The 18,927-nt window shown below is 46.4% G+C and overlaps 2 protein-coding genes across 2 annotated transcripts in view; both read right to left on the bottom strand.

Moving 5' to 3' along the window:
• Positions 1-10,531, bottom strand: part of LOC117231079 (nephrin-like) — a 252,587-nt gene extending 242,056 nt beyond the window's left edge. Inside the window, exon 1 of the mRNA XM_033489156.1 lies at positions 9,002-10,531. Within this exon, the coding sequence (XP_033345047.1) occupies positions 9,002-9,086 (85 nt within the window). The 5' untranslated portion in view covers positions 9,087-10,531. The remainder of the gene's footprint in view (positions 1-9,001) is intronic.
• Positions 10,532-14,078: 3,547 nt separating this feature from the next.
• LOC117230938 (ecdysteroid-regulated 16 kDa protein) lies at positions 14,079-16,658 on the bottom strand. Its single transcript, XM_033488879.1, has 3 exons — positions 16,427-16,658; positions 14,678-14,982; positions 14,079-14,462 (listed from the first exon to the last, which is right to left on the bottom strand). The coding sequence occupies exons 1-3, from the start codon at positions 16,503-16,505 to the stop codon at positions 14,376-14,378; spliced, it is 471 nt and encodes a 156-aa protein (XP_033344770.1). The 5' UTR covers positions 16,506-16,658; the 3' UTR covers positions 14,079-14,375.
• Between the last annotated feature and the right edge of the window lie 2,269 nt (positions 16,659-18,927).

The raw sequence follows: 18,927 nt of genomic DNA, 5'->3' as shown, positions 1-18,927 counted from the left end.
TTTCCCGGATACGGTTTCTGATATCCATATTTTCGACAGGTACTTTGAATATCGTGCGTTTGCGAGTAACGTATGATATTAGGCCGTGACCGCGATTGCCGGTATTACAGCCTCTACAATATCAATCTGGCGGTGCGGTTATCGCCGCGGCAAAGTAGGGAAACGCCGATGCCATGTTCAAATTCAACGAGCCCTAACCCTCCGCTACCAACTCCGATATTGCCAGATACGTATTACCTTGGCTTTAACTACCACCGTCAACATCGATCCATCGAAAACGATACGTGCTTACACATCATGAATAATTCGCACTTACGAAACGACGCATTTATAGTCGTCGACGAAGCTACTCCTCTCCGCTACCTTTAGAGGCTTCTGGCTCCGCTCGGTTTGCATTTAGACGCGCGTGGCAAATCCAAACCACTGGGGAAAACCGGCGCGGACAAACGGAGAGAAGTCGTTGGCGAAAAGAAACAAGAAAAATTGTTCGCGAAGAAACATAAGGACGGGGGAGAACGAGCGTGGAGAGCTTCTTTTCGTTGTAATACTTTGGACGGAGTTTAATTACGTCGGGCTGCCGCGTAATCAAAGAATAAATCTCGCCATCCAATTAAATTAAAAATCCACAGTGTCGTCTTTTTCCTCGATTTTTACGCGCCTTTAGTTTCCACCCAGTCCAGTTTTATTCCAGCTCCTTTTTTTCTCCGCTCCGCTCCGACGCGATGGTTACGAGGCAAAGGAGAACGCGGATCCCAAAGTATCGCGAAAAATACACGCAAGACGGGATTGCGCGGAGAAGCCGACTATATAGCACCGCGGCGGAACCAAGTTGCAGCGAGCACGAGTTTCATGGAAAAACGAAATTTCCTTCTCGATTGGCAACCGCCATCGGGCTCCCGATACAATCTGCGTCGGTGGTTTTCGTGAAACTGCCGGATGGAGAAAGTTGGACGCGGAACTGCAACGATTCGGTCGGTGGCCAATTATAAAATTCGCTGTGTATAAATATGCTGTACAGGTTGGCTACTCGATACCGCGGACGATCAATATGTTACACTTTTCGAGTTTTGCCAGGCAAAGTTTTGCGGAATAAGCTCGAACGGGTAGTCCTTTCTTGGCGAAAGGACGCGATGAGAACCGTATGCCGAACGAAATCGAAGTTATGGCCGATAGTTAAAGAGTCGTGAAGCGCGATTAAAAGTTTAAAACGGTTCCTCCGGGGAATCGGTCTACTTTTTAACGTCGAACCGGCACTCGGTGTCGATGTTCGAGCGCGTTTTTCCAGTTGGTTAAGGGGCCCCTACCGAAACGGGCAACGAACTAACCGATTTCGTTTCGCTCGGCCTTTCGCTATCGAGTCTACAATTCGCGAAGGAAATCGACCATGATACGAACATCGACTAGATAATAGGAGACGCATCGCACGCGAGAATAAATCGGAGAAAAAGGGGATGAGGCGAGGATGGCGAGACGGGAGGATAAAGAAAGCGGAGGAATAAGTTAGCGAAAAGGTTTAATCGTTAACGGTGGTGCGCGTAATCTGGATTTCGGTAAAAGCATCAGTCCCTAAGGAGTCATCTATTTGGTAAATGGATGACCCGTGGAACCGGTACGAACGAACAGGCACGCAAGAATCCTGCGGGGATATATCGAGTCAAACGTTACACCCCGTATCTGTCGTGTTATCGCTACGAACAATGACTACCTATTACGCGACTCTCTAGTCATTTTTCATTATTATCGTAGGTCATCGGCCTATTCTAACGAGAGGCCTTTCCGTAATTGCAAATTGGTCGCCGTTCAGCCAGCAGCAAAGCTAAGCCTAATCTAGCGAAAACATTTACGTCCCCTTAATCGTTCCACGCGTAAATCGCCTCGATTACTTCGAATCAAGATCGTCGCGAGCGTTCCGCGAGCGCGTTTCAACCATCGTTGGTCTTCTCGCAAGACGTCGCAATCAACTTATTAAGTCAGATAAGAAGCGCGCGCTATTCACGACGGAGATATGAAGTCGTTGGAATTCGTGCTACGTCTTCGGACTCGTGCCTTCGGTTCGTGACTATTCCACGATGTAATCAGATATCCTAGGGCGTGCGTTTCGCGCTAGATCGTACGAGTAGAGTCGAGTCGAGTCGAGTTGAGTTGAGTTGAGTCGGGTCGGGTCGGATCGAGCCGAGTCGCTTCGAGCGGTAACGACCAACCTGGCCCATGTCGGATCGATATCGAGGCGAAGATTGCCCTATCGTAGGCAGAAAAAAACAGGTGTTAATCGTCGTCGAACACGCGCGATAACACTCGAGTTAAAAAAGAATAAGAGCGAGAGACGGCTTCGTGACACGTGAAAACTAACATGACCGTGCCACGTAATTCAAAAATTAGTAAATTTCCTCTCGTTCCAACCTCCTAAAACTCTCCCGATAACCATCCAAGACAAACCGTTCTCAGTGTTTGCCTTTACATTATAGCACACGTTGCGAGCGCTGTTAAATACCCACCATACCGTTCCGCGACACGCTCTGAGAAAACCACCACGAAAAGCACTGCGATACGTCACCGTTTCCAGACTCACTCACACTCCGTATTGAGGCGTTCCCCTAAAATACACGATATCGTCGAGATTATCGTCGCTGACGCATGGGAGGATCGAACCTGTAAATACATCGACTCGTGTAAATCTGATTGTCGCGTGAAAGTGCCTATACGTGGTAATAAGCGTTTCAAGTTTACGACATCCGATGCTTTGGCGAGTCTAATCGCTCTTTTCTATTAACGATAACGAGACTAAACTGGACGACGCGGGCGCGAGTAGCGTTTTTCAGCTGCTTGAGAAATACCACTTGGAATAACTACGAAAGTTCATTTTACATTTTTACCTTCTTAACGCTACGTTCAGTTTCACCCGAAATTTCTTCACGCGTGTCGTCTTTGCTTCCGTGGTTCCATTGACTTTTCAAAAACGCTCGCCGTCTGATCCTATATTCTCGACAAGTTTCTCTATTCATACGCAGATCTATTCGTAGATTTGCATCGGGCAGTGATGCCGCGAGTTCCAGGAACATAAGCGGATGCACGCTGTATACGCGGATCGGTCAAACGGACTCCACGTGCGGATTGCATGTGGAGACTCATACGCGCGGGATAAAGGGTGATGTCACCGCGCCAATAGACAGCCACGCGTACCTCAGTATACGGCATAAATACCCGAATCAGGACGATACAAGAGTCGAGTATCTAAGCGTCGTAAGATCGACACCCTCGGCGGTACAGTTAATATAGATGCGACGTTAGTTCTAGTGCTCGGTGCAGGTCTTAGTGAATAAATGTTATTTGGTTTTAGTTATGAGAGGCTTGCATTTAGTCTATTCGCAGATCCGTCTAGGTAGCATTCATCCGATGGAACATGTCCATTCAACCAGCAACGGTTGAAATTGTATTGCAATCACCGATCGCCGATACACAGGAATTCGATAAATCTCGAGAAAATTAGTATATACGGATGCTCAGAGCAGAGTAGTTGGACGTACGTTCGTTGCTACCGATAAGAGTAATTAATGCACTACTTTATTCTCATGAATTTATAATTTTCTGTTACGGTTAACAGCGCTAGCAAATATTTGCATATGCGATGTAATAATTTCGTTATGGATTTATTATCGTTTGATGCGAACTGATACGGGCGAATGCTGCGTAAATATCGTGCGAAGCTTGCAGTCGTGGTATTTTCACGGCAATTCGTAATATCGTTTCCTCCCGTCGGCAACCAACGATGCTGCCACCGACCCACAAGAGCACCGCACGTCTGTCCGATGAAAAACGAGCATTTTAACGATATTAACGATAGCTCGAGATAAATCGATCGCGAAACGACATCTGTTCCGTTCTCGCTGTCTTTATATTCGTTTCCCGACGCGAGCCATGAATCTCCGTTGGTAGCATTGTTGCCAGAGCGGGAAAAGCGAGCTACTAAACTGGCCCGCAATGGAAAACCTGCGAGAGTTCCTCGAAGGAGAGAAGGCCGGATGCGCCGGTTCGATATCCGTGGAATGCGCAAAGTCCATCGAATAATCGACAAAAACTACATTTTCGCTAGTTCAGTATTTGCGCTAGCCAAGATACCGAGGAAGATGGTAAGAAATCGATGGTCGACCATACTTTCACCGGTTTTTCGCCTCGTTATCGAACGGTTTCCGATGATTGGAGCGACGCTGAGAACGCGTAACGATCCATTATTACTAGCCAAGTAAATACAAGTATTATTGTGCGCGGTCAATGCGAACCAAGAAAACGGAACATGAAAACAATGAGAGCAGTTTGTTTTATGAGAGCGGCGAGTAGCCAGAAAATCATTCGCGATACTCTGAAAGGAAAATCGAAACATCGTGAATCGACGATGAATCGAGCTACTCGAAGCCAGAGTATCGACAGTCCAGCAAATTTAAAATTAATCTCCCGTTAACAACCTGTAAATCCTTCTATCGTTCTGTTTGTTCCATTGGTACATAGCGTAATCCGACGACGAGTCGAGTATCGAGCAGTGTCAGTGGTCAATGGAGATCTAAAGCGAATTACTCGAAGACAGAACGCTCGCCGATGACGCAACGCCAACTATTCCCATCGATGAGATTCTCCAAGCAGGATAATTACCTGTAATATACCGTAACGATCGCATCGAATCGCCGATATCGTTGCGCGGCAACTATTCGCGCGATTACGCGTCGTCTTTATCGCGATTATTTCGTAAGTGACAAAACTTGGAATAGTATCGTCTTTAAGGTCTTCTAAATTCGTATTTCGCAAGAATCCATCGGGACAAAACCGAACTATCGAATTGGCAACTAAGTCATTACCACCTAATGACAAAATCTGCAATCACTTGGTTGCTAACCCAATAGTAACTTGTACACCCGCTGCCCGTAACTCTTTTTCTTTCTCACCGAGACGCGACACAAGGAGAATCGGCCGATAGAAAATAACCTGATACAGTTTTAGTGCGAACTCTGTTCAACCATGTGCAAACAAGTCAGAAAGGCCATTGTGCGTGACCGATATCGCGACGACATCAAGAGAAAATGCACACGTAAGTCGAGGTTTCTTTCACGTTCTCGAAAGGATAAAGACCAAAGAGTTTCCTCGGGAAAATAGAAGCTGCTTGATTAATTGCTCTGTTATCGATTAAACCACGACACGGTCAACGTCAACGCGAGTTGAAAAGGAACGAGAATAGAATCGAGACATTCACGCGCAATTTCGCAGCAAGGAATTGTCTACGCGCCTTGGTCCAAACTCCCTCGATGCTGACTGTTATAGGACGTCTCGTTTGTAGCTGTCGACACGACAGGATCACGCTTAAACCCCCCAGATGCATCCTGTGAAAATCAAGGAGGGAGAGGGGTGGCAATGCACCCGGCGTCGCGTCGAGATACGTTGAGAAATATTGGATTCGACGTATTCCACCGACAAAACGACGCCAAATCTCAATATGGCTGGTAAACGGTTCAAGAAAAAAGGATGAAAGCTTGCATAAATAAGTTGGAAAAATCGAAATACGCCAAAGTACCTGCGAAAAAAGCGATAAATTTATTTGCTCTTCCATTTTCGACGCGCCTATATTCGTTACGTGGAACGTCATTGCGCGAACACGACCGATCAATGAACGACAGGATTTGACTATGTATCGGATACAATTTCAATATTCGAAATTACAGGATTTACATATATTGTTTCTCTCCATTTCCCCTCTTTTTTCTTTTTTCTTTTTTTCAATACTATCGAATGAAAATCGAGCACGATCCATTAGCAGATGGAAGGATGTCTATGAATTAAAAATTTCCGAGCAAATGTGCGAGAAAGGAATTTTTATCGCGATCATCTACTACCATAGACATTTCGTTTTTATGTTTCTGGTTACTTTTAAAAAGCGGCGTACTTCGTTTCTGCCCAGTGATTTTTGCGCCATGACTGGCGCGATTCTTACCGACGAGTCGACGTTTTACGACTCGCATTTCCTATTGTCCGTAATATTCGCTAAATCGCGCAAGCTTAGACCACGGCGGACAAGTTGGTGCGCCGCGTCGCTTTGGATTACAAGCGAACGAGTGCTTCGCGATACTCGGGAAATTTTTCATCGCTCGAATACAATCAACAAAACCGGCATGCTGCTTTTCGCGAGTATGGTCACGGGGGAAACGCGCGAGAGAAAAGAAATCGGTTTCGCCGATGCGGTTTCGACGGAACAGCGACGTGCCAAATGTCGGGAAATAAATAACGAGCAGCGGAAACAAGCGCATAGGAAGAAGAAAAAGAGAAGAAAATGGGCGAAAGAGAAATCCTTAACGCGTGTGTGTGGCATATTTTTCTCCCGCAGAAATCGTCGGTGCTTCGAGGAATCTAAAAACGCCGATTAACGCAAAAGGTATCGGCGACGCGAAGAAACAATCGCAACGACGTAAACGCTTCGTTGTAGCCTGGTTGCTTCGTCCCTCGTTCAGCATCGTCACATCCATCGCCGACGCGACACGGCGAGGCAAAAAGGATATTTTATTGGCGCAAACGAGGGAGAACGACGTTGCGGCGAAAGGAAAACCGTGTCGGCGAGAAAGGGCTCCGGAGAAAGAGGATGGTACAAGAGAAGCGTCCATGACCGACCAGTGGGAGGGGTAAATTAAGGAATGAAGTAACCGCGAGGAAGTCAAAGTTGGGTTGCGCGAACGGATGAGAAGCCGAGAAAAAGAACAAGGCGGGAAAACCGGTGAGCGAAACGAAGAAGGCCGGCCGCGGCGAGGAAACTGCAGCGGATCGGTTCGTTAAACCTTCCCGGGAAAGAAAGTCGACGAACCCTCGATACTCCCAGCACGCTCTTCTCTCGGTCGTATCGAGTTTTCGACCACGCGCCAGTTCCGGCGTGTTTCCACGCACGACCTCGCATTTCGATTTCCACCCAGCGTTGTCCGTCCGCGCGCCGTGCGAATGAAAAAGGGACGTCGTCCATTTTCGAACAACACGGATACACCGACGGCGCGACGTTGCTTTCCTTCGGTAAACGTGAAACGATTCGCTGCACGCGATTTCGCCTCGGTTAAAACGATCAACGTCCTCGACGACGAACAGCGAGCCCGGCGTAAAAACGAAACCTACGAGGTAATGCGTAATCGAGCGCGTCGCTCTTGGCACGAGATGCGTACCACCGACTAATGAAAGGGCTTCATTATTCCCGCGGATAACTATAGCGGTAATATTAATTTGTCGCTTTAGTATTTATCCGAGCGAGAATTGGACGAACGCGCAATAATAAACGATACCATCGATAATTGTTGCGTTACAGGAATATATTTACCGTAGATCGCGCAAGGGACGATGGCAGACCCGTCGCCACGTATATCTCCGCGCTATCATATTTTCGATCATTATTACCGCGTCGAATTATTGCCGTAGCATCAATAATTAATAACGAGGTCGATCCGTCGGCGCGTTCGCAGCAGCCCGCGCGGCCGCACCGAGAACCGTCCCAGCCTTCGCGAATTCGCGATCACTGACAAACTCGTTGTGCCGCCCCGCCTCGCTACTGCGCACTGACCTTGCTTACCAAGCCAACCACTACAGACCGGACGACACGCTCGTAAGATCGAGGAACGTGTTTCCTGAGAACCCTTTAACTTTCGAAATTGCACAAGCGGCTTTTACCCGTTACACCGGACAACTTCCGTTCTTCGCGTCACCTTCTTCCGTTCAAGTTCCTTCGACACGCGCGCGACCCACTTTCCAACATTTCTCGGCTACTCGCGGTTCTTTCGCATCGTCGTCGCGAAACAGAATTCTAGGCGAACGTTATGAACGAGGAACGGCAGTTAGAGACGGAAAGAATTCGTAGAGATCGCGGTCACGAACGATCGGAATTCCATGAATCGCAGCGTCTCGGAGATCGGATCGATCGGACGACCGATTCAACCGCGAGATTCGCTCCGCTTTAATCGAATTCCGAGCGCTGTTGAACGGAGATGCTCCAAGTCGGAGAACTTTCGCGTCGAAGACAATACACGAACCGCGCGTCAAAGGACAAGTGGCACGAATCTGATTGCGAGAACCGAAGACGTCGCGTGGCGACACTCAGCGTCGATCAAACCTAAGTTTTCAATCGTCAGATAACGAGAAACTTCATCCCGCCTCGGCATCTCGAAACGCGTTATCCCCTTTCCCATTATTTTCGGATCGCCGGGTAAATTCGTTTCCGCGAAGCTTGCGTATCTCTCGAATCCCGCTAATTGCGACGTCCCGACCGAGGTTCGAAGTCGGTCATTGCCGCGAATGATTATCAAATTCACGCGCAATCTTAAATTAACGCCTAGCTATAGGTTCGCGATGGAGCTGTAACTCTGTCAAATTGAGGTACGTCCGTTCTTCGGCGTGTCAACGCATGCGGCAATGGCATCCTTAAGAGTCGGAGGAACATCGATACAAAGAAATACGTATCGACTGCTCCTTTCCGCGATTTTAGTCCGCCGTGAGATCCAAGCGCACGAAAGCAGAAATCGCGCGTAAATTTGTTAGGCGGCCGGGTCGCTGGCCTTTACGTTTTTCGCTACGTTTCCGATCTTCGATCGACGAAGGATCTAGTGACCGGAAACTTCTAATCCGGGATAAACGACTGGCGTTGGCGGAGCTGAAGCATTCGAGGGTATGTAACACGCGATTCCGATTCATCGATTTATTACTTTCGTACGCGCTGGGAAAAACTACAGGGCATCGCCTCGAGCGAATGTCCGTCCCAGATACGCCGGACTATTGTAAATAACAGCTTCCCCTGTTACACGTCACGATACCTATACGGACGAATTTTTCCGCCGCCGACACTTTCTGAAAATGTTTCAACCAGGAATTACGTGCGAGCTGCGCTTCTAGCGTAGAGAGACAGGAAGAGGGAAAGAGAGACAAAAAGAACGAAAGAGAAGGAATGGAAAGAGACGCGACGAACGCGGCGAAAAACGGTAAAAGGGAGGAGACTCACCCGATTTCTCGTCGACGGTGGAAGCGATACCAGCGACGTAGGAAACAGCCTTCGTTAGTCCAATGAGTAACAGTACACTCCACATGTTCTTTCCTTGTTTATTCCTTGTTACCTTCGTCACAAATCCCAGCACTCGGAGCCAAAGCAAAGGTAAGCCACGGAGAACGGCTTCGTTCTATCTGTTGCTACCCTCGCGGTACGTAACGCGTTAAGTCATTTTCTCGCGGTACCCGGATTTATTCCCGACCTATTCGCACTCTCATCTTAATTTCCAGTGTCCGTTCGCGTCCTCGCCGACGATCATCGTAAATCGGTTCGAGTCACGCATCTTTCCAACACCACCGAAATCCCATTTCGTGTAACGATGCACGCGTCGTGGTCCACCGAGATGTCGAAACGCGATGTTCTCTTCGAGGAAACTTCACCGCGTGTGGCAACGATTTCACGCGTTAACGTTTGGCCTACTCCGATCTCCTCTATCCACCGACTCTCGTGTTTTTCCTCTTTGGTTAAACACTAATTAAACTTGCCGCGGCACCGCCTCCACAGCCACGTACCGCAAGCACCGCGCTTTCCTCTTTTTCTCTCTTCTTTCTTTCATCCACTGTACGCCCGTTATTAAAGCGTTGCACATCAACGTGCCAGTCTCCGTGCCGTTAGAAAATCTACCGCACTTTCGACCTAACTATGCGCCACTATTGCCAATAACCTACAACGACGAGCACGATATCCGCAACAATCACCGGTGACCATGCTATATCCACCGAGGCCGCAAAATTCACCGCACAATCGACCAGCGTTGTTCGGAAAAAAGCGTCGCCTCGGTCGCGATGTCTGGAGCGACGTTCTTCGAACCAGTTGCATCCGTTTCCAACGTCTGCCACGGGCCACCACTTCCACTTGCTACGAAGATTCTTTGCGAAACCGATTACGGTTCTTCACGATCGACGAGACACTTGCACGAGACGTTTTATGGGACATCTAATTTTTGTCGTTGGCGTTGTGAGTTCTCGTTTAGGCAGAAGCCTCTCTTGGTGACACTGACGACTTTACGAAGGGTTACGATCTTTTCCAGCCATATCGCCGATCGACGTAAAGATCGAGATGGTTGGTTGTAGGATGTAAAAAGCAGATTCCAGAAACGCTGAGCCGCGAAGCAGGCGCGATAAGGTTCGATCGATCCGTCGATCGTCCGCCGATTTTAACACGTTCTTCCGGTGATCCAAACGAAAAACGAAGCACTGCGGAGACGTTCCATCACGTTGGTTTGCCACAGATTTTCGGTTTGCCTGGAACAGGTCCAAACAACGACAGGGACCGCGCACAGGCCTGCAATCTCGTCAATGGCCGCGAACTCTCTGAAATCGATTCTGCGAAGATTCAGCGAGAACAACCATCATTGGATCGCTTCGTCGCCAAGTTTGCACATCCAGTAAGCAGAAGGCTGTCCTATTTCTTTTTTCTCGATTTGGCGCGCTTTTCCTTTGCAATCTCGTCGGCCTTCGTCGGAAGCGTCGAGGCGGCCGACCTTTATTTCCCAGATATCCGTTCCAAGTCTGAAAGTTACGCGAGAATGCAATTATCGCGAGAGTACACGCGATAATTCATCGTCGAAAGGTCTCTGTCGCTATCGGCAGGGAATCGACACGTGTGCGCGAACCAACCGTGTCCAGTCTCTTGGCCGAGTTCTCCAACGACAAACAGATGGAAACGAACGCGTGCTCCGACAAGACGGTAACTAAGCACTCACGGTGCGGTGACTTCGTACGGATCTTCGCCGATCGGACCGCGCGGAGGGTAAAGGGGTGTAGAAGGCGCGCGAAGGATAGTGCGAAGGGTAGCCCGACGGCGCAGGCGTCCACACGACGCAGTAACACGTGGTCCTCGACCGACGGCGGACGGCACACTGACGGAGAAGACGAGCAAACGGCGCGGCGACGGACGCGCAGCCTGCAAAGCCTCCCGAGGAGGTGGAGGTGTCGGAGGAAAAGCTGCGGGTGGGGCGAAAGGGATGAAAGGGGCTCGACTTGTACACCGTGCCTATCCCGTTACTCCGATTCCAAACCAGAAAAGGACGTTTTGTCCTACGGCCGAAAGAATATGCGTTCGAATAGTGCGAACTTCGTGCTAGTAAACATCCGGGGAACGGATGCGGAATGCCACGCACATGCGTTCTACCTTGTTCGATAACACCGACCTCCTCCCTGGCCGGAGTTATCCTAAATTTGATCGGTCACCGATTCCAAGACTGTAACGCAATCTTCTCCTTCTCGATCGCGAATACGAGTCTAAGCTAATCACGTGGATACCTCGTTTAATCGACGATAGCCATCGCAGCAAAGCTCTTCGCATGATATTTCTCTGGCTATGATCGAATCTGTACGAGACTCGATAGACAACATTTGTGAACTGCACGCACGAACAACGAAAAACAGCTAAAAACAATTTCCGTTCGTGTACTTGTTCACATTCTCGAAGACAATAACCATAGCTACTTTATAATATGTATAGACGAATGCCATAGCTATCTATACGGTTCGGTATTTTTCTTTCGAATGTTTCCACGATTCGATAATCAACGATCAATTTCTCTTGCACAAATATTCCGAGGTCGTTTCTCGTGGGACACTGCGATACTGCTTCGGTGTTCGCGAAGGACTCGAAATGGCAAATTCAAAGGTTACGTGAAAGGCGCGCAAAAATTTGGGAAACGTACTGTCTAAGAGAAAGAAGAAGAGAAGAACGGTGAGCGAAAAGAGAAAAAATCGAGGCGACGATGGTCAAACTGGTTTAGTTCAAGTTGAACGACGAAGCTTACGACAGTCGCGTTTAAGATACTTACGCGTACTCGGTCATCCGTGGACGAGTGTTCGCTTTTTGTTCGGTGTCGAAGGTGGTTTACAGTGGTTTAGGAGAGTTGGAAGCAAACTGGGTGGGCAAAAGGGAGAGAGGCAAGGGACAGGGTCAGCGGGGCGGAAGAGATCGAAATAGGGTGAGAGACCTCGGGGCGAAGGAGGCGGATGAGGAAGCAGATGCTCTCGGACTGGTGTCACGGATCATGGTCATCTTAAAAGCTTCTGAAAGGCAGGAATGCCACTCGCGCTTTCTGAAAGCTATCTTTTCGACGAGGGAATGGCTTACTCGAGGCTGCGCGTACGTGTATCGTACTCCACGATCGTATCTGTGAACGTGTAGAAACGCGAAAGAGTTGCCCGGTTATGCGAGTACCGCCACCATCTTTTCACGATAATGACTTTATCCGTTACCGATCACGTGCAGCTTATTCGACGGAAAGACCATTGACGAAAGATTAACAGACAAATTCGATCTTTCCGCCTGTTCTCGTTATCTCGCAATCTCTCGGTTCTTAATTTCCGATTGGCTTAGTTTCCTCGTCAAAGTTACGAATACGCAACATTGCACGCTCATCGGTACTTTGCAGTGCGTATTATCGATACGGAAGCTGTCGCTCGAACGAGACATAAATATTTCACGTTTCACTTTTATTCTCCAAACGATGTAGCGGATGCGATGAATTTCATATGAACCCGCGCACAGGCCATGTCGCGTATATTACGTTCCAACGTAATTTAAACGCACTGAAAATTTCACGATAAAATCCGGCCAAATAAGAGCGCACAGACTCGAAATAACATCTACCTTTAATTTTCGCAACGTCCTAAAAAGGCGAGCGCGTGTTCCGGCGCCGCTATTCTCTCCTTCGAAATTACGTTCGATTTCTACCGATGGACAACGGTCAAGCAAGGAAGGGGTAAATTAATTGGACACGGGGCTCGCTATCGCCGCCTAACACACATTTCCGTGACAGTTGTAGAAAAATCACGCTCGATCGGAACGCAGCATGGGATTACGTGACATAGTGGCTGGCACGAACAACAGCCTCGCGCGAGAATCGCGACTCTTCGAGGCTCGATCGAGGGACGTTACACACAAAAGTCCGCTATTAACGCGACCATTAGCCTCGCAGGTCTCGCAACGCGAATGGGTAAAAACGTTTTGGTTCCGTGAGATCCGGACTGAAGATTGGAGCGCCGCCTTCTTTCACGCAATACCGTTTACTCGATCTTTAGAAAAGCTACCCACTCAGGAAACTTTGCATCAGTTTTCGAAAATGACCACCTTCTCGAAAGTAGGGTGAGCCACGCCGATTAATCGTCGATTCGTTGCCTCGAACCAGCTTCGAACTAAATCGTATTCGACGATAAAAACAGGTAAATGTCGCGGCAGAATAAACGACGACTACGTCTAATCGCTAGAACAGTTTGTAATTGAATTATTAATGAAGAGATGTTATCGATCAGCCGACAGTAGTAATTTACTTTTGTAATTCGCGATGAGATACGGCGCGAGGAAAATAACCAAGTGGGGAAAACAGATCGTTCGCAGTGATCGCAATTTATGAAAGCCACTGTAAATACCGCGTGCCGGCAACTCGTTATCGCGGCCCCTTCGATTTTTCGTCAAATTTGCAGTCGAATCAAATATCCGAGAACGTGTATAGCGAAAGCAATGTTTCGATGTTTTACCGGGATATAATCTGCGTAAAATGATTTATTGCGAAAACAATCTGTTGCAATGGGCATTGACGATTTGTCGAATCGTTGAAATGCATTTTCCCCTTCTTTATCGAATAGATTGTTATCCCCGGCAAAAGTGTTTACGAGAGTTATCATCTTTCTGCACTTTTTATTAATTTTCACGGCGGTATCGGTGGTTTCACCGCGGTTCCACGATGCAACTCCAACTTTCGCCGTCCGTATCATCGGAGAGGTCCACGGGCTTCCGAACAATTTTCCTAGTTACCCGTGCGCGGCAGTAGCTGCCAACTCGAAACCTCCAGTTCCCTACGTTATCGACGCTTTCCACGAGTCCAACTTCATCGTGACCCGACGATGTTGGCTTTCCTATTTACTCGTTATCCGCTCGCCGCCTATCAAGGTCATTAACCCTAGGCGATAAAAGTTAATTCATAAATCGACCAATCTCAAAACGTTTCAAAAGAGAATCACGACGATTGCGATAAAAAAAATAGTCCATTGAGAATGATGCGCAGGAATGTCGCGGCGAAGCTATATAAATGTTTTTATTAATAATTACAATTACTCGCAAACAGCATATACTGATGAAGCTCGTCCATAAACATAACTACATGAGAATCGTTCTATCCATGGAGATCGTTTTCTCGTGCAAACACGCACACACACACTCTCTCTTTCTCTCTCTCTCTCTCTCTCTCTCTCTCTGTGTCTTCCACCTTGTCTATCTTATTGTACATGGATTTTCGATACAAAGGCGCATCTCCGTGACCTCTGCAACTTCGACACGACCTCACAGAAGAAACGACTAGCTCTCTTCAGTAATTGGTGATCTTCGCTGGAACTTCGAAGCACGCGACCGTGCGATTTCCATCCATTAACGCGTAGTGTATAACCATAGAAATCTGCGAAACATCGTATGCCTTTCAATACGTAGTCGTATTTGTGAAACAAGAAAATAAAGTTTACTATTTTTATGCAGGTTACGAAATCGTCTCTGACTTGGCTCGATCACGATATCGACAGTTACTAGATCGGCCTACTGGTTATGATAATGCTTAATCTGCTCGATTAACGAGCAGCGTATGAATTTTTAGACGATATTTACGTCAGTGCTTACCGTTGGATAAATTTGCAAAACAGGAAACTCTCGCTTGTAGATATATTCAACGCCTTTCTTCAGCGAGCATCCCGCTGGAGTTCCATCTACTTTGAAAATGTTGTCGCATGCACTCGTCCCATCCACGCCGATGAACGGCAACGGTACTCCGACAACGGCGGCGCTCACTGAGTTTACTACATTCTCGACATCCTCGCTGGGTACAAACTTTTGTTCGACCGCTGCCTTCGTCCTGCGCTTCAGTTTGCACGGTGGCACGTCGCAACCGGTTATCTTAACCTGATTGGAATCCTCGAACTTTTCTCCTACGAACATGTTCATCGGTTAGAAAAATCACTCCATTTCTGATACGTATGTCGCAAGTCGCAAACCGGAATCGTATTGCATAATTTCACGCCGTTGATGTTTCCTTTTCTTAGAATCGACGGAATCTCTTAGCACGTGTTCACGAACAAATATTTTCGATGTTTTGTAACCTCCGTACACGATGTCTGCATTAGGAAAGATACAACGATCCGATCTAGTTTTCACGACTCGTCGATCATGGCCGAGTTCCTCTGGCTCGAAACGATCGATCGTTTAGTTATACGCGGTTAAGTGTATCGTGTTTTATACAATAAACGTCGAACGTTACGAATCTACAACGATACAACAATTTTACGCTCTCTCTTCTCTGTAGTGATTCGAACGAATGAAATCATTATCGAAACAAGATATGTAACGCGTGTAACATCGCTATCGAACAAAATAAATTTTCATCGTTGTCTTGACAACAAGAACATTATCCGTGGTTTGTACGAACCGATAATTTCCGATCACATACGGCTATCACAGATAAATATGTTGCGTAAATATATACAAAAGTAGGAGATGCGCTGGCGACAGTGAATGGCTATACATAGAATTTGGACGAACGATGGTCTTTTTCATGTTACCTTGGAACAAATCGCATGACATAATAAGCATACATTGAAAAAACTAGTTGCCACGTAGTTTCTGTACGATAAAAATCAAATTACACACAAAAATTTCCTGAGAAATTTCTGTACGTTGCACAATGGTTAAATTATACGATTTAAACGAACAAATTTATTAAACGACATTTCCATGAACTTTTTGGCATTATTTTACTTTCTCTATGCACCGTATGTCATCAGTATGAAACTGTCGTAACATCTTCAATTCTCACAGAAGCACAAGATATAAAATACCACAAACACTCATTAGCAATTTCTCATACGCTCTTTTTTATGATAATTAGACCGCGGATGAATTTTTATGCATTTACGGAAGATTTAGAGGTGGAAACGTGCACGGAATGCGCGTACTATACAAAAATATATAAAATATCCGAAATAGAATACTCGTTATAATTTTTAATAGGTAAACCAAGTCCCTATTTAAGTTCCACTTCATTAGTGCAATTGTTAAAAATATAAATCTGCATGAAAATCCTCGGTCAACGGTGCTAATTACAACGTACGAGAATTCCAAAAATTTGAGATCAAGCTTCATAGTTATGAGACGCGGTGAATATTTACAAGTTGAACGAAAGCTAGAAACACATACTAAGAGGAATACACAAATATTGAAATATTATCGACGTTCAACATCCAACTCCTAATTAACATCTTAATTTTGTTCGTGTAAATCGATGAAGTTAACCATCGCGCGTTGACACTGATAGTGCCCCATTCTACCAAACAGCGTGTAACTAGATCAATGGTGAGTCGATTCTTTTGTACTTACCAGTGCCGCATTGATTGACTTCGGTCGCACTGGCAACTACGAGCAGAGCTACGAAAACGAGAATGATTCCCCTAAGCATCTCGGTGAAAGTGTTGCGTTCTCGAAGAAGAATCTCTGGGCAAATATGTCTCGGTCGTCCTCGCTCGTTTCAATCAGGCCCAAGTCCGGCTCTCGACTGAGAGTTACCACGGGATGTAACGTTATGGCCGGCTATTCGTCAAAGTTCACTTTAAATAGATTCCCCTTCCCAGAGAAGGCGGACTTCCCGGTGGGGATAGGAGGAGAAAATCGCGCCACGAATGGAAGGGATTCCATAAATTTATGAAACTTAGAGGGAAGACCGTGGCAACGAGGACGATGCAACGTCAGGAGCACGTGCATATCGAATTCTGATCAAATCACGTTCGCGAAAAATCGCAAAGTCTATCGCTTTCTCGATGACGGTCACGCCATTCACGTAACGTGAAATGACGCTAGCCGGGCTACTATCGGTCGTCGCGTCGTTTCCATGCCCTGCCATTTCTCGATATCTTTAATTTCTTTCCTTTTTTTTTTTCTTTTTTCTCGGTCATCAATTCGGACCATTGGCGCGGTGTAGCTTGCGAACGGAAATGAAACGAACCGACACGGCTGCGGAGAACAAAGCACCGGAAATTAACAACGGTATTTCGTTTCTCTGGTCTTACAACAAATGAAATTCCTAGTTTCCACTTACGAGAATGACCTGCGATTAATGACGGTAAACCTAAAGCGTTCCAACATTCCGATTCCATTAATTCGTTGCACCGAAATCTACGTCTCCTCGTTCTTTCTCAAGGAATTCAAACACGAAAATTACGTTGCGTGCTTGCGATCTATATAGATAGAGATATCGATCGGTCTACGTTACATCGATCAACAACAACGTTACAGATCTCCTGAAAATCACGTTGTCGTCGCTTCGAACGCAAACAAACATAGCGAAAGATACAAACTCGCTTGAGCCTCGCTTCATCGTCGCTTCGGTTCGTTCTTCCGGTATCAAGTTATTGTTTGAAGGAAATAATAATCGTATCTACGTGATAATGGTAAAGACACGAATCATCGGAGGACACGAAATGCAGGTCGTAAAGTAGAAAGTCGCCTAGAATACAAACGAGAAGAGGCTAGCGACTGTAACCTTGTGGAAGGAAAAAAGAATTTCTGATGAGTCCTTCGTGATAGATCTCGACTTCCTGGTACCTTGATTGTAGCCTCGTAATTTCCCAACGTGCACGTTCGCCAGTTCTCTCCTTTTTCGGTACACAGAGATGAGAAATTCGATTTGTTGGCCAAGAATAGCCAAGTTTCACTGTGGTGTATGGTTGCATCGCAGATCCGATAGGTTAACTAGTTTCTAAACAATTTGATTGAATAATTGTAACAATGATGACTTAAAAACGCGTGGTTGCGTGCTCAACGGAAACTGCGTTTGTCGTCCGTGCATCTTGTACGATTTAAAATTGACGACGGAATAGTCGTCGGGCAGAAGCAAATCGGAATATGACATCTGTAAAAGATAAACGTCGCATTCTCAGATCGAAAGTGAACGACGCGCCGATATGTAATGCGAAGATATAAAATAATAAAAATAGCGATAAAAACCGCGTTCCTATAATCAGAGGCACAACGCGATACGATTCCCAGAAACGCTTTGCAAAAAACATTGCCGTGGAAATAATTATGCAGACCGCGCACGGTGGGACATCGACTTGTTTGTCTTTGCGCGCATATTTATCAGTCCGAAGTAACTCCATGGTCAATTTCCTTAACCCCGAGTTTCCGTATCAAAGTTACACCTTTCCTACCCGCCGATCTTTGCATTAACACCTTTCTCATTTGTTATTTTATACAAAACTGCGAAATTTCTTTCTTTCGCCTCAGTCGGGCAACTGTGTTTACCGCAGTATACATACATATATATGCATGTTTTATGTAAATGAAATCATCACGTCAGCAGTCCTCGAAACTTATGCGCTCGGAACTCCATATCGGACAAGTAAGCTTCAGGCTGTGAAGTTATTCTTTACGAGTTAAAACATTTGGAGAAATTTAAACGTTCGATTATTACAAATCGATCGTCGTAACACGTCGCTCGCGTAAATATATTCATCCAACAATCGATCAATGGAATATAAAAATTGTTAAAAGTGCAAGTGAAAGAACTGAATCTTTGCAATACGATCGAACAACTTCCTTCTTTCTACGTTCATGTAGCAAAGGATAAAAGAAATCGAAAGAACGTGCAATTGGTTATTGTAAGATCTCTTTTTCCTCTTATAGCTTCTGCAAAGGCAATTATCTCATTTTCACTAATTAGAACTTCGTGCAAGGGACTAGAGCTCGCTTTTATCAGCTAAGTAGCTACGTCTTAATTTCTCGTGAAACTTTGATCCTCTGGAAACATCTGTACGTGAATAAGGAAGAAGATAAACGTTTCCGGAGGAGCGAAGAATAGTCGAAAATTCGATCGGTCATCATAG

The sequence above is a fragment of the Bombus vosnesenskii genome, unplaced genomic scaffold (genome assembly GCF_011952255.1).
Source record: "Bombus vosnesenskii isolate JDL3184/JDL3185 unplaced genomic scaffold, Bvos_JDL3184-5_v1.1 scf7180000013270, whole genome shotgun sequence".
Lineage (NCBI taxonomy): Eukaryota > Metazoa > Arthropoda > Insecta > Hymenoptera > Apidae > Bombus > Bombus vosnesenskii.
Note: the sequence above shows the minus strand (reverse complement) of the source record. Positions and strands in the feature narration are given on the sequence as shown.